We start from the raw sequence: 12,105 nt of genomic DNA, 5'->3' as shown, positions 1-12,105 counted from the left end.
CTTACATCACCATTAACTAAAGCGTTATTCCTCTTCAGCACAGCGGCGCAATTAACAACCCTAAAACATGATGACAAGGTAAAAAAGGGTCACCTGATCCCGTTCTCTTGCCCATGGCTTGTTAACGCTATTTTTTTTACTTGACCCTGAACTGGGCCAGCCAGGCGAGACGAAGAAGGACAAATCAAACTTGAAGCGTTTTCAGGGCGCAATGGGCCAATGCCTGGAAGGTGGGGGGCTGGGGGCAAGGAGAGAGGGAGCAGGCGGGGCTGGGGCAAGGAGAGAGGGAGCAGGCGGGGAGCTGGGGCAAGGAGAGAGGGAGCAGGCAGGGGGCTGGGGCAAGGAGAGAGGGAGCAGGCGGGGGGCTGGGGCGAGGGGAGAGGGAGCAGGCGGGGGACTGGGGCAAGGAGAGAGGGAGCAGGCGGGGAGCTGGGGCAATGAGAGAGGGAGAAGGCGGGGGACTGGGGCAAGGAGAGAGGGAGCAGGTGTGGGCTGGGGCAAGGAGAGAGGGAGCAGGTGTGGGCTGGGGCAAGGAGAGAGGGAGCAGGCGGGCGACTGGGGCAAGGAGAGAGGGAGCAGGCGGGGGCTGAGGCAAGGAGAGAGGGAGCAGGCGGGGGCTGAGGCAAGGAGAGAGGGAGCAGGCGGAGGCTGGGGCAAGGAGAGAGGGAGCAGGCGGGGAGCTGGGGCAAGGAGAGAGGGAGCAGGCGGGGGCTGGGGCAAGGAGAGAGGAAGCAGGCGGGGGCTGGGGCAAGGAGAGAGGGAGCAGGCGGGGGCTGGGGCAAGGAGAGAGGGAGCAGGCAGGGGGCTGGGGCAAGGAGAGAGGGAGCAGGCGGGGGGCTGGGGCAAGGGGAGAGGAAGCAGGCGGGGGACTGGGGCAAGGAGAGAGGGAGCAGGCGGGGGCTGAGGCAAGGAGAGAGGGAGCAGGCGGGGGCTGGGGCAAGGAGAGAGGGAGCAGGCAGGGGGCTGGGGCAAGGAGAGAGGGAGCAGGCGGGGGGCTGGGGCAAGGGGAGAGGAAGCAGGCGGGGGACTGGGGCAAGGAGAGAGGGAGCAGGCGGGGGCTGGGGCAAGGGGAGAGGGAGCAGGCGGGGAGCTGGGGCAATGAGAGAGGGAGCAGGCGGGGGGCTGGGGCAAGGAGAGAGGGAGCAGGTGTGGGCTGGGGCAAGGAGAGAGGGAGCAGGCGGGGGCTGGGGCAAGGAGAGAGGGAGCAGGCGGGGAGCTGGGGCAAGGAGAGAGGGAGTAGGTGGGGGGCTAGGGGCAAGGAGAGAGGGAGCAGGCGGGGGGCTGGGGCAAGGAGAGAGGGAGCAGGCGGGGGCTGGGGGCAAGGAGAGAGGGAGCAGGCGGGGACTGGGGGCAAGGAGAGAGGGAGCAGGCGGGGACTGGGGGAAAGGAGAGAGGGAGCAGGCAGGGACTGGGGTCAAGGAGAGAGGGTCAGGCTGCATCAGGACCAGTATCATCTAAGTGGGAAAGCTAAGCCATAATGCATGAGATCGTTTTAGCGCAAAACCTTACATGGATTTTACAATCACAAAGCAGAGGTGTGCTGCTGGAATGCTGGCAGGGATGAACCTCGCTGTCACTCACAAATACAGCTTTAGCCAGTTATGGTGCCATCTACATATTACGTATGCTAAAGGGGGAAATGAGGAGTGAGAATTGTTATTTAAGGAAAAGAAACGGGGAAGTGAGAATGAACAAATGAGTGGGTTTGGAAAGAGGTGAGGTGAAGAGAAGTGGATGATGAAGGAGGAGGGAAAAGTTGCGGTGTGAGTGAGGGAAAGAGAAGTGTAGGAGAGGAATCAAAAATTCTGCCAATTTTGCCCAATCGTCCCGTGCGGTTTTCACTTTTGGCAATTCAAGCTGCGGATAGTCTGTGATTCACTCCTTTGCTTTGTCACAACTCCTTCAGGAAGCAAATTCGAAATAAATAAATAATAAACATGAGGAGGAGAAGAGATGGAGAGCAGACCTTTAATTTACTTTGTTGTCGTTTACTAAAGGGGGACGTTTATTTGTTTGCCCTGTATACATTCATGCAAAAGTTAAAGATTCCTTAGATTGTAAAGATTCCTTGGCAGTAAGAATATGCAGATTAGACTGGCACACGGGGCGTGGGTATAGTTACCAGTACGTTGGTCAAAATGGTCACCGCGTTCCTCATGTCAACATTGCGTACATGTTACATTGTTCTCCTCATCATGCTCATCATGCACCATCTCCTCATGCTCCTAATTATTCGTTTTGGGAAAATGAAAATATATTTTGTCCTGACAATCACCGAAGACATAACTGCCACTGCACTGGGATCAAAAGGAGAAATGGATTTCAAACAACCAGGCAGTGAGCTCGGTCGTTTTCTACCCTTGGGCGCAGACAACCGGGTCTGAGCGACCCACACATCCCACTATCAACTCATCAAGGCAGAGAACAAACGAGCCAATTATGAATGCAGGAACGAACAAGGGCAAGTCAGATAACAGGGGCAGAGAAAAAAACAACTTGTAGTCTCCTCGTGAGCCCCGTCCTCAAGGCCGAGTGCATCGATGTAATTTGAAAACAAAAGGCATCAATATTTTCTGTAGCTCTCTACCTAGCATTTAACCCATTGCCTTTGTCCGGTTTTATCTCGCTCAGGGGCTCATTGGCAAATGCCAGTTCTGGAAAACCTCCAGGATTATCGCTGTGTCTTTGGAAATCCATGGCCTCCGCAAGAGCCGCGGTCGACTTTCCGGGAGCCTGCCCACCCGCCTGCCCGCGGGCACGCCGCGGCGAGGGACGGGCAAGGTCAGAAGCAATACTCAAACCCTGGACCCGTGGAGCTACAAGGTGAGCACTCCTACAGCAGGAAGCCTCCTCCAAGTCTGCTATCTGGAGAGATCCATCATTACAGGCTGCAAAAGGCCCACGGTTAAAGGGCGAGGATGCTGAGGGGGGCGAACCTGCATCGGCCTGCTGACTGGAGAGCCGTGAAACGTGCGTGGCGTTTGAGAAGTGGACGATGGATGCCGGAAAGATTTCAATCGCAGGACTCGTGTTTCGGAAAAGAGTTCCACACCCGTACGGGAGAACGCACTCATTTCATTTTAATTGCTATGTTTCACGCTTTAACAAGCATCGCGATGGTTTTCGAATACGCAGCAAATAATCCGTAACAACCTAATTGGTTTGCGTCGCTTCTCTGAATGATGTGTCAGCTACTGGGGAATTATTGTCGTTTCATTTTAATTTTCAATTGCTAGACATGAGCAAAGGTACGCGGAAGAACAAAAACTTCAACGTTGGGACACCGTGCACCTAACGCAGCCGCTTGCACGGAGCACGGTGGTGCTTCGTGGTGGTTTGGATGGAATATTTGCACAACAACTCATACCAAATCCATCAGCGCCCCGACACAAGATATCTCTCAGGGGAAAGAGTTGTGGTTTAAAAAAAACAAGTGTAAAAAGCTCACCTTGAAAGTCTTTCCACAGAACTCGCAGGCCTTGGAAGTCGAAAGCTGCAGGGTCGAACCAACCTGGGCCGAAGTCTGTCTAGGTGATGGCGGCCTTACCACCGCTGCGGCAGACGCTGCCAAGAAATTCAAGGCCGAAGCCGGGGTCAAGGCCTTTCCAGGAGCAACAAAAGATGGAGAATGACGGGGCCGTGGGCGAACTGGGGGTGAGATCGGTGGCGTTGAAGTGTTGCTTCCGTTGTTATTGTTGTTGTTGGCAGCACCGCTGCCAGTATTCAGCGTCCAATTGTTGTGGCCACTTGGAGTGGTGGCACCGATGCTTGTATTGTTGGCGAGCTCCCGCAGGCGACGTGAGAAGTCCATGCCCGGCTCCATAGGCAACGGGTTGAGATGGAGGCCGGAAGGAGAAGCCCCCATCACACGATTGCTGCCACCGCTGTTGGTGCCACCCACGACACTACCACCCGATACCAAAAGGTCCTCTGTGGTCCGGACTGGGGCAAGATCCAGCGGAAGTCTCGCTGGCGGAGGTGGTGGCGAACCAAACAACGGTGGCGTCGGGGGAAGAACCGACAGGCCAGCAAGCCGTAAGAGGTTGAGCGGACCACCACCGACGGCTAAAGTCGAGGCAGTGGGCTCCGCGTTTGACGTTGGTTGAACGCCATCCGTCGCCCCACTTTCACCACCATTGCCGCAAGGGCTAGATGTGCGCAAGGAGACTGCCGGCATCTGTCTCGAAGACCTGGGGCTGCCGAGTGTTGAAGCTTCAACGTAAAGGCATAGGCCATGGGATGTCTGGGCATGCTGTAAAAGTTGCCAAGCGCTGCTGAAAGGGTGCCGGCATGTTGTACACACCATGCTTCCCGGTTCGCCAACTCCTGTGGTTTATGGGGGACCAGGGCGTTAAAAGCTAGGAGGTGTGATCAGCAGAAGACAGCAAACGGACACTGTAATAAATGTCTTAATGTGTATAATTCCAACTGCTGGGTATCAAGTATAAATACAGATGCGTGCAAATACAACATTTTAACACCGTTAACTGAATAAATAAACGCAAAGGTTTACATAACAGTAAGGACAAGGAAATTAATAATGAATATTAAGTTGGAACCAAATATTCAATGTTGTAACATGTGGAGGAGACAGGAAGGGCTGGCAGAACACCGTACTGGGGAGCAATGCCTGCTGGGTAATATAGCACAGCTGGAAGCGTTTAAGGAAAAAATGTGCCGCGGGTATTTTGGGATTGACGGGCGGGAGCGAGAGGTTCGATGAGGTGCAGGGACGAATGGAGAGCAAACTCTGCCTCACAAACAAGAACTGAGTGAGTATGAGCGAGAATGTCTGCACTGAGGGTTCAGGTTCAAGCACCAGAAAAAATGATCTCAAGCAAGAACTGAGTGAGTATGAGCGAGAATGTCTGCACTGAGGGTTCAGGTTCAAGCACCAGAAAAAATGATCTCACACAATGCTTCACTCAAAAAACTGTCCAAGGGGGAAACAACCAAGGGGGACCATCCACATGTCGCATTGTTCAATTGGTCTGGTCAACCAGCTTCATATGTCATCAAGAATTTGTGGAGGGAAGTACATAGAGGATGATTGATCAGTATGCAACAGGAGGTGTGTGTATATATATATATACATGAACCAACACAGCAACAACTAGCACGGCACTCACTAGAGCGCAGGCCTCCGCCAGGCCGAACAGCTTACATTTGTATCCACTGATAGACCAGATCTCAATCCGGACCTGAACCAAAAACTAATCGAGTTGTTCTCGTCACCAAACCACCTCAACCACCTGGTTTCGGCTTAATCCGTCGATAATCTTGCTGTATATCATATTGGGCCCGATCTCTCAATGGTGAAGAATCACTTAAAAATTAAACAATGAGCGTATGCGGATCCGGATCCAGATCTTCACTAAAATCGAATCAATTCATCCTTATCGCACTCCCAACCTGTCCATCAAGTTTCATCCGAATATGTCCATAACCTTTCGAGATATCGTGCTCACAGACGGTCAAACAGGGATGAAAACCTAACCTCTGCCCACCTTTGGTTGTGGAGGTAACATCAACAACAACAACATTTTAAACAACACAGCAACAACTGACTGAGGAGACATTCAGCCTGCGGTGGACAATCCAACAACAAGGTTGGTACACGAGGCAACCTGCAGCACCAACCATTTCCTACAAGATGCGGACATTTTGACGAGAGCACACGTAATGAAGGCTCTCGCACAAAGTATTGCATTTGAGGTTACGTTCCAAAACGAAGTCAGGCAAAAAGGATGGCCGGCTTAATTTATTTCTCTCTGTGGAGAATGGGTGCTCAGATGCGTCGCCGGACTGTTAGGTGCAACAAAACAGGTGATTTGCTGCGGCTTGCGGGGAAAGTTATGAGCAGAAATTACAACACCGACAGCAATTTTGCCTCATGACATTTTTATTGGAATAATAGGAACAATTTCAATAACACCAGTGAAGATTTAAAGAGAAAGATATCTCTGATACTCTGGAAAATCTTCTTTATCTATTTGCTGATAGCCGTGACATGCCTCATCGTTCAGACAGGTAAGCAGCAACCTCTTCCCTCTCTTCAGACCTTAAAAAAAATCACAAACCGGTCAAACACCTGGAACATGTCTTTCAATCCTGACAAATCTCACACTCTCTCTCTCTCTCCGAAAGGACCGTCTAGACAACCCTCCCATCTACTTTCTTAACGATCTTCCTGAGGAGGTTCGGTCATTCGAAACTCCTGGGTCTCACTCTCATCCGTGATCTTTCCTGGGCAAACCACATTTCAAAGTTGGCCTCAAAAGTCAGTTTGCTAAACCACACCGGGCATCCTCCGTCGTGTAAAGTCTTGCTTTGGCACACCTGAACTTATATCCACCTACAAAGCTTTCATCCGCAGCTTGATGGAGTACTGCTCTCCCCTTTGGGCTAGCTCCCCTGCCTCACACCTTGCGCAGGTTGATGCCATGGAAACCGAGGAATCCCCTGCTGAATCTCCGGGTCTATCACTTTCACATTGCAGACAGGTCGGTGGTCCCTCCGTCTTCTATCGCCACAAATCCGGTCTTGCACCCTCTGATCTTTCCATTTTTGTCTCCTCCTTCCTCCCACCCTCCTCCCACCTGATTTTTCAGGATTCACGCAGTTTGCGAACAACCCCCTTGTGGTGAAACTCTCAAAATCCACAATCACTGCTCACATTCATTCATTCGCTTCCCCTTTTTCCCACCCGTGGACTTCCCCACTTTTCCTTACTCACTTCAATTTCATTCTTTTTCCTTTCCTAAGGCTTCAAGACAGCAGGTTACCACTATCTCAGGTCAACCCCATCCACAACCATGGTCTTTTCTACCACCAAAAATCCTCCACATGCCCACTTATTTATTTCCAGCTTTCAGTTTCTCCTTCCACTTCTGTGATTGAGAATTCGCTGCTGTCTCCATCTTGTTCACCCATCTTTTTCACCGATATTGTTCACCCCCTGTGTTCACCCATCTTGTTCACCCATCTTGTTCACCCCCTGTGTTCACCCATCTTGTTCACCCCCTGTGTTCACCCATCTTGTTCATCCCCTGTGTTCACCCATCTTGTTCATCCCCTGTGTTCACCCATCTTGTTCATCCCCTGTGTTCACCCATCTTGTTCATCCCCTGTGTTCACCCATCTTGTTCACCCCCTGTGTTCACCCATCTTGTTCATCCCCTGTGTTCACCCCCTGTGTTCACCCCTTGCTCTCATTCTTCTCCACATCCCTTATTTGTCCAATTCTTCCTCTATTTTACCCCTCGACCCCGCTGTTGGTGTGCCCTCGCCCCTCGTCCTGTTCATTACCTCCGCTACCAAAGGTGGATGGAGGTTATGTTTTCACCATTGTCTGTCCATTAGTCCGTTTGTGGACAAAATATCTCAAAAAGTTGTGGACGGATTCGGACGAAATTTGGCAGAGATGTCGCGAATGTGACACGGACGAAATGATTCGATTTTGGTGAAGATCCGGATTCGGATCCGGCTACGAGAATTTTTTAATGATTCTTCACCATTGGGAGATCGGGCCAAAAATGATACATAGCAGGATATCTCAAAAAGTTATGGACGAATTTGGACGAAACTTGGTGGACCGGTTGGGTGTGTGACGAGGACGAATGGATTCGATTTTGGTAAAGATCCGGATCCGGATCCAGATAGTATAATTTTTTAAGTGATTCTTCACCATTGAGTGATATGGCCAACCAGGTGGAGGTATGCTCTCCACTGAGTGCCGTTCTAGTTTTATTGTTTTTTTTTTTTGTTTTTTGTTTGTATACTGAATCGAGGCTCGTGAAAGAGCTAACATTTATTTCACAAACAAATCAACCAGACAAACAAAATATACAAAAAGAGGGAGCGGAAGACAAGATGGGGAGAGAAGGGGAAGCACACAACCACAACATTTGAGAGCAGGGAGAAGTGTGGGAGGGAGAGGGCTTGGGGGCAGGAGGCGTGGGAACGGGGGGGGGGGGGGGGGTGGGAGAAGTATAAAACACAAGGGGACCGAAATTAGCGGGGGTAGAAAATATCAAGGTTTTGGATGGGGGAGGATAAGAGATGGTGGTGAACAGCTGTTTTAAAGACCTGGAAGAAATTTTAAAGAAAGATCACGCCTGTTAAATCTTGATCCTTTCTGTGTCCGAGGTCCTCCACGTACATCAATGCTGTATATCAAAAAATTACAATAAAACTGAATTTGAGCAAAAAAATAAACAATATAATGAAGATAAATCAGTGTGATGATGTGTCTCAATAAACAATAATAAATATCAGAACAAATATTAGTAATAAGAATTTGTGACAAAAAGGGAAAGGGGTGGATGGAGGTTCAAGAGGCGGGGTGGGGGGGGGGGAGAAAAAAAGATAAAGAATAAGAGGAAAAGAATGAGTGGAAGAATAAGAGGAATAATGGCAGACTCGGTGCTGCAACGGTTAGAGCTTCCGCTTTGAGTATGGGAGGTCAGCGGTTCGAGCTCCGGCCAAGTCGGACCAAAGACTTAAAATGGTGCATGCTGTTTCCTTGTTTGACAGTCGGCATGTACAAACAATAGACGATAGACAAACAGCCATAGGCTGGCAGCCATTGTGCAGTCTTAATGGGTGGAATAGACTGATCTTCCTTAATGGGATCTTCCTGATAAGGGAACTTTTAAGTAGAATAAGAACCAGAATAAGAGGAAGAAGAAGACAAAGAGGAAGAGGAAGATGATGAAGAAGAAGAATATAGTAATAAACACCCCATTTGTGTTACTGTGCTGTATTCAAGTCTTTCTGTTTCTGCAACACTCCATGTTCCGCACACTGCAGAAGACATTGTTGTCCATTGTACAGTTTCCATGTTCCTTGTCCGATCTAAAACCAACAAACAGCTCCTCCCAGTCCCACAGTAAGCCGTTGTAAACTACCATCTAAGGCGCAGACACCAAGCAGCTGGACATAGACAACTGAGCTGCCTGCAGGAGAACAATGCACCATAGGGCAAGGGCACGCAGTTACCGTCACACCTCACCCAGTCATGAGTGGTTTGGGACCCTGTCCAGGACGTGATGAAAAGAGGGATAGGGGAAGAAGGCAAAGAGGGGGGAGAGAGAGAGAGAGAGAGAGAGAGAGAGAGAGAGAGACACGTGCGGCACTCTGTGCCTAATGCTCTTGCTTTTGACGAACTGTCCATTAGGACAGAGACATTGGAAAATGTTTAACCTCTGACCAAATCTCATTGTTAAACGCAAAGGAAAGGTGTAACTTCTTTGCCCTTTGGCATGGTCAATAGTTGTCTGGGTTTAAGTTCCATGATAGTTTCACATTACAATTTAATATATTTTTGTGCTTCCTACAGCCTATACATTCCCGACACTTTCACCCATCCTTTTCCCCTTTCCCACATAATCCATCAATCTTTCTCTCTCTTATTATATATCTGCCCTCTCCTTGTTTTTTTTCTTCCTCTTCTGAATTTTCTCTTCTCTGGCCTGTTTGCCTTTCTCCTTAAACTTACCTCTTCATCTGCTCTCTCTGTTGGCTACATTTCCATAGATGTATCGACTATCTACCTGAACCAGGAAGTACCTTCCTTGCTTCATTATGAGGATCAAGTCTGAAACGATCAAACAGCTAATGAAAAGCCAGCAGGGGGCACTGTATCGTGTAGATGGTCGTAGTGTGAATGATATGACAAGCCGGCTGTCCCTTCTGCTGGAACTCACTTATGGGCACTGATGATTCCATGTGATCTTAAATAAAGACATTTGGGTTGGTATTCTGACCAAATTACATGTTACCTCTGTAAATATTCATATATGTATATATATATATATATGTACAGTCACGTGAAAAAGTAAGAACACCCCATGTAAAGTTTTGACTTTTTCAACATATTTCAACATACAGCTATTTGATCTTCATTTCAACAATATGCATAGATAAAGGTGATATCATGTAACAAATATCATGAAACATTTACATTTTGTAGTCCATTGTATAATTTAAATAAACATAAATGCAAAGTTTTCATGTGGAAAAAGTAAGTACACCCCGACATTTATCACTACTTCAAATACCTAAAATTAGAATCAGGTGCACCAGCTCCGGTGCAAATGATTAGAACATCGTTAGAGAGGATCTTGGAGGCACCTGTCTTATTTAAACCTCAGACATTTAGTTTGGTTTGCTCTTTGTTGTGGAAGTGTGCGGCGTCACCATGCCGAGATCAAAAGAGCTCTCTGAGGCCTTCAGAAAGAAAGTTATAGATGCCTATGACTCTGGGAAGGGATTTAAAAAGATCTCCAAACAATTTGAAATCAATCATTCGACTGTCTGGAATATTCTTCACTTGTAGGTGATCTTCCGAACAACTGCCAACTTGTTCAGGCCAGGCCGCCCCAGCAAGTTCAGCCCGAGAGCAGACCGCAAGATGCTGAAAGAAGTCTCTAAGAACCCCAGAATGTCATCACGGAACCTACAGGTAGCTCTTGCCACTGTTGATGTCAAAGTGCACGAGTCTACCATTAGAAAGAGGCTGCACAAATTTGATCTACATGGGAGGTGTGCCAGGAGGAAACCTTTGCTGTCCAGAAAGAACATCAGGACAAGATTAAAGTTTGCCAATGAACACCTTGGCAAAGACCAGCACTTCTGGAACAATGTGCTCTAGACAGATGAGTCAAAGGTAGAGCTATTTGGCTACAGTACCAGAAGACATGTTTGGTGAAAACCAAAGACAGCATTAGAGCACAAGAACCTGATACCATCTGTAAAGCATGGTGGTGGAAATATTATGGTTTGGGGCAGCTTTGCTGCATCAGGGCCTGGGCAGCTCACCATCATAGAATCCACTATGAATTCTTCATTGTAGCAGAGGGTGCTTGAGGATAATGTGAGGCCATCTGTCGGAAAGTTGAAGCTCAACCGAAGGTGGACCTTGTAACATGGCAATGACCCTAAACATACCAGTAAATCCACCAAGGAATGGCTGAAAGGAAAGATATGGAGGGTTCTGGAATGGCCAAGTCAAAGCCCGGATCTAAATCCCATCGACATGTTGTAGGGGGATTTTGAAACGAGCTGTGCATGCAAGAAAACCCTCAAACATCGCACAGCTGAAAGAATTCTGCATGGAGGAGTGGGCAAAAATTTCTCCCAGTCGATGTCAGGGACTGGTAGACAGTTATAAGAATCGCCTACTTGAGGTTGTTTCTGCCAAAGGGGGCAATACCACCTATTAGAGCCAAGGGTGTGTACTTACTTTTTCCACATGTGAAATTTGCATTTATGCTTATTTAAGTTATACAATGGACTACAAAATGTAAATGTTTCATGATATTTGTTATATTATATCACCTTTATCTATCAATATTGTTGAAATGAAGATAAAATAGCTGTATGTTGAAATATGTTGAAAAAGTCAAAACTTTACATGGGGTGTACTTACTTTTTCACGTGACTGTATATGTATGTGTATATATATATATATATATATATATATATATATATACTGGCAGACCCCTTGAAACAATGGAATATTTCCATTGAAACAATGCCCCGCTATTCGCGGGTTTCGCTATTCGTGGATTTTCCAGGAACGTATCCCCCGCAAATAGCGGGGTCCAAGGGTGTATATATATATATATATATATATATCTGTGAGAAATAACAAAAACTCCACACTATGAGTAGGGCGCCTCATTTGTATAGAAATATATATATTTATAACTGGAAGAAATTAAATGAGTTACAGACATAGCTTCAGGATCATCTATATTTTGACAAAGCTTTCGGCCAAATCGGCCTTCTTCCTCATCTTCCTCAAATAGAATGAGTAATAAACATATTATATATATATATGTACATAAAAACGCGCACACACACACACATAACTAACTATATTATATTATTATATTATATACATAACATACATATATATATATATATATATATATATATATATATATATATATATATATATATCAAAACCTATAACTTGATTGGGTAGCAAGATCGAGTCCCATAACAGCAAATGTTAGTAACGAGCGATGTCTGCCACGAACGCATTATCTCTGCCCTGCTGATCACCAGTTAGGAGATGAGGTTGCAGTCAGGGAGGTT

The 12,105-nt window shown here is 47.5% G+C and overlaps 1 protein-coding gene across 1 annotated transcript in view; it reads right to left on the bottom strand.

Moving 5' to 3' along the window:
* LOC137437480 (BCL11 transcription factor A) overlaps positions 1-12,105 on the bottom strand; it is a 182,125-nt gene that overhangs the window by 19,014 nt on the left and 151,006 nt on the right. Inside the window, exon 3 of the mRNA XM_068131839.2 lies at positions 3,449-4,326. Within this exon, the coding sequence (XP_067987940.2) occupies positions 3,449-4,326 (878 nt within the window). The remainder of the gene's footprint in view (positions 1-3,448; positions 4,327-12,105) is intronic.

Source organism: Myxine glutinosa, chromosome 12 (assembly GCF_964187855.1).
Source record: "Myxine glutinosa chromosome 12, kmMyxGlut1.1, whole genome shotgun sequence".
NCBI lineage: Eukaryota > Metazoa > Chordata > Myxini > Myxiniformes > Myxinidae > Myxine > Myxine glutinosa.
Note: the sequence above shows the minus strand (reverse complement) of the source record. Positions and strands in the feature narration are given on the sequence as shown.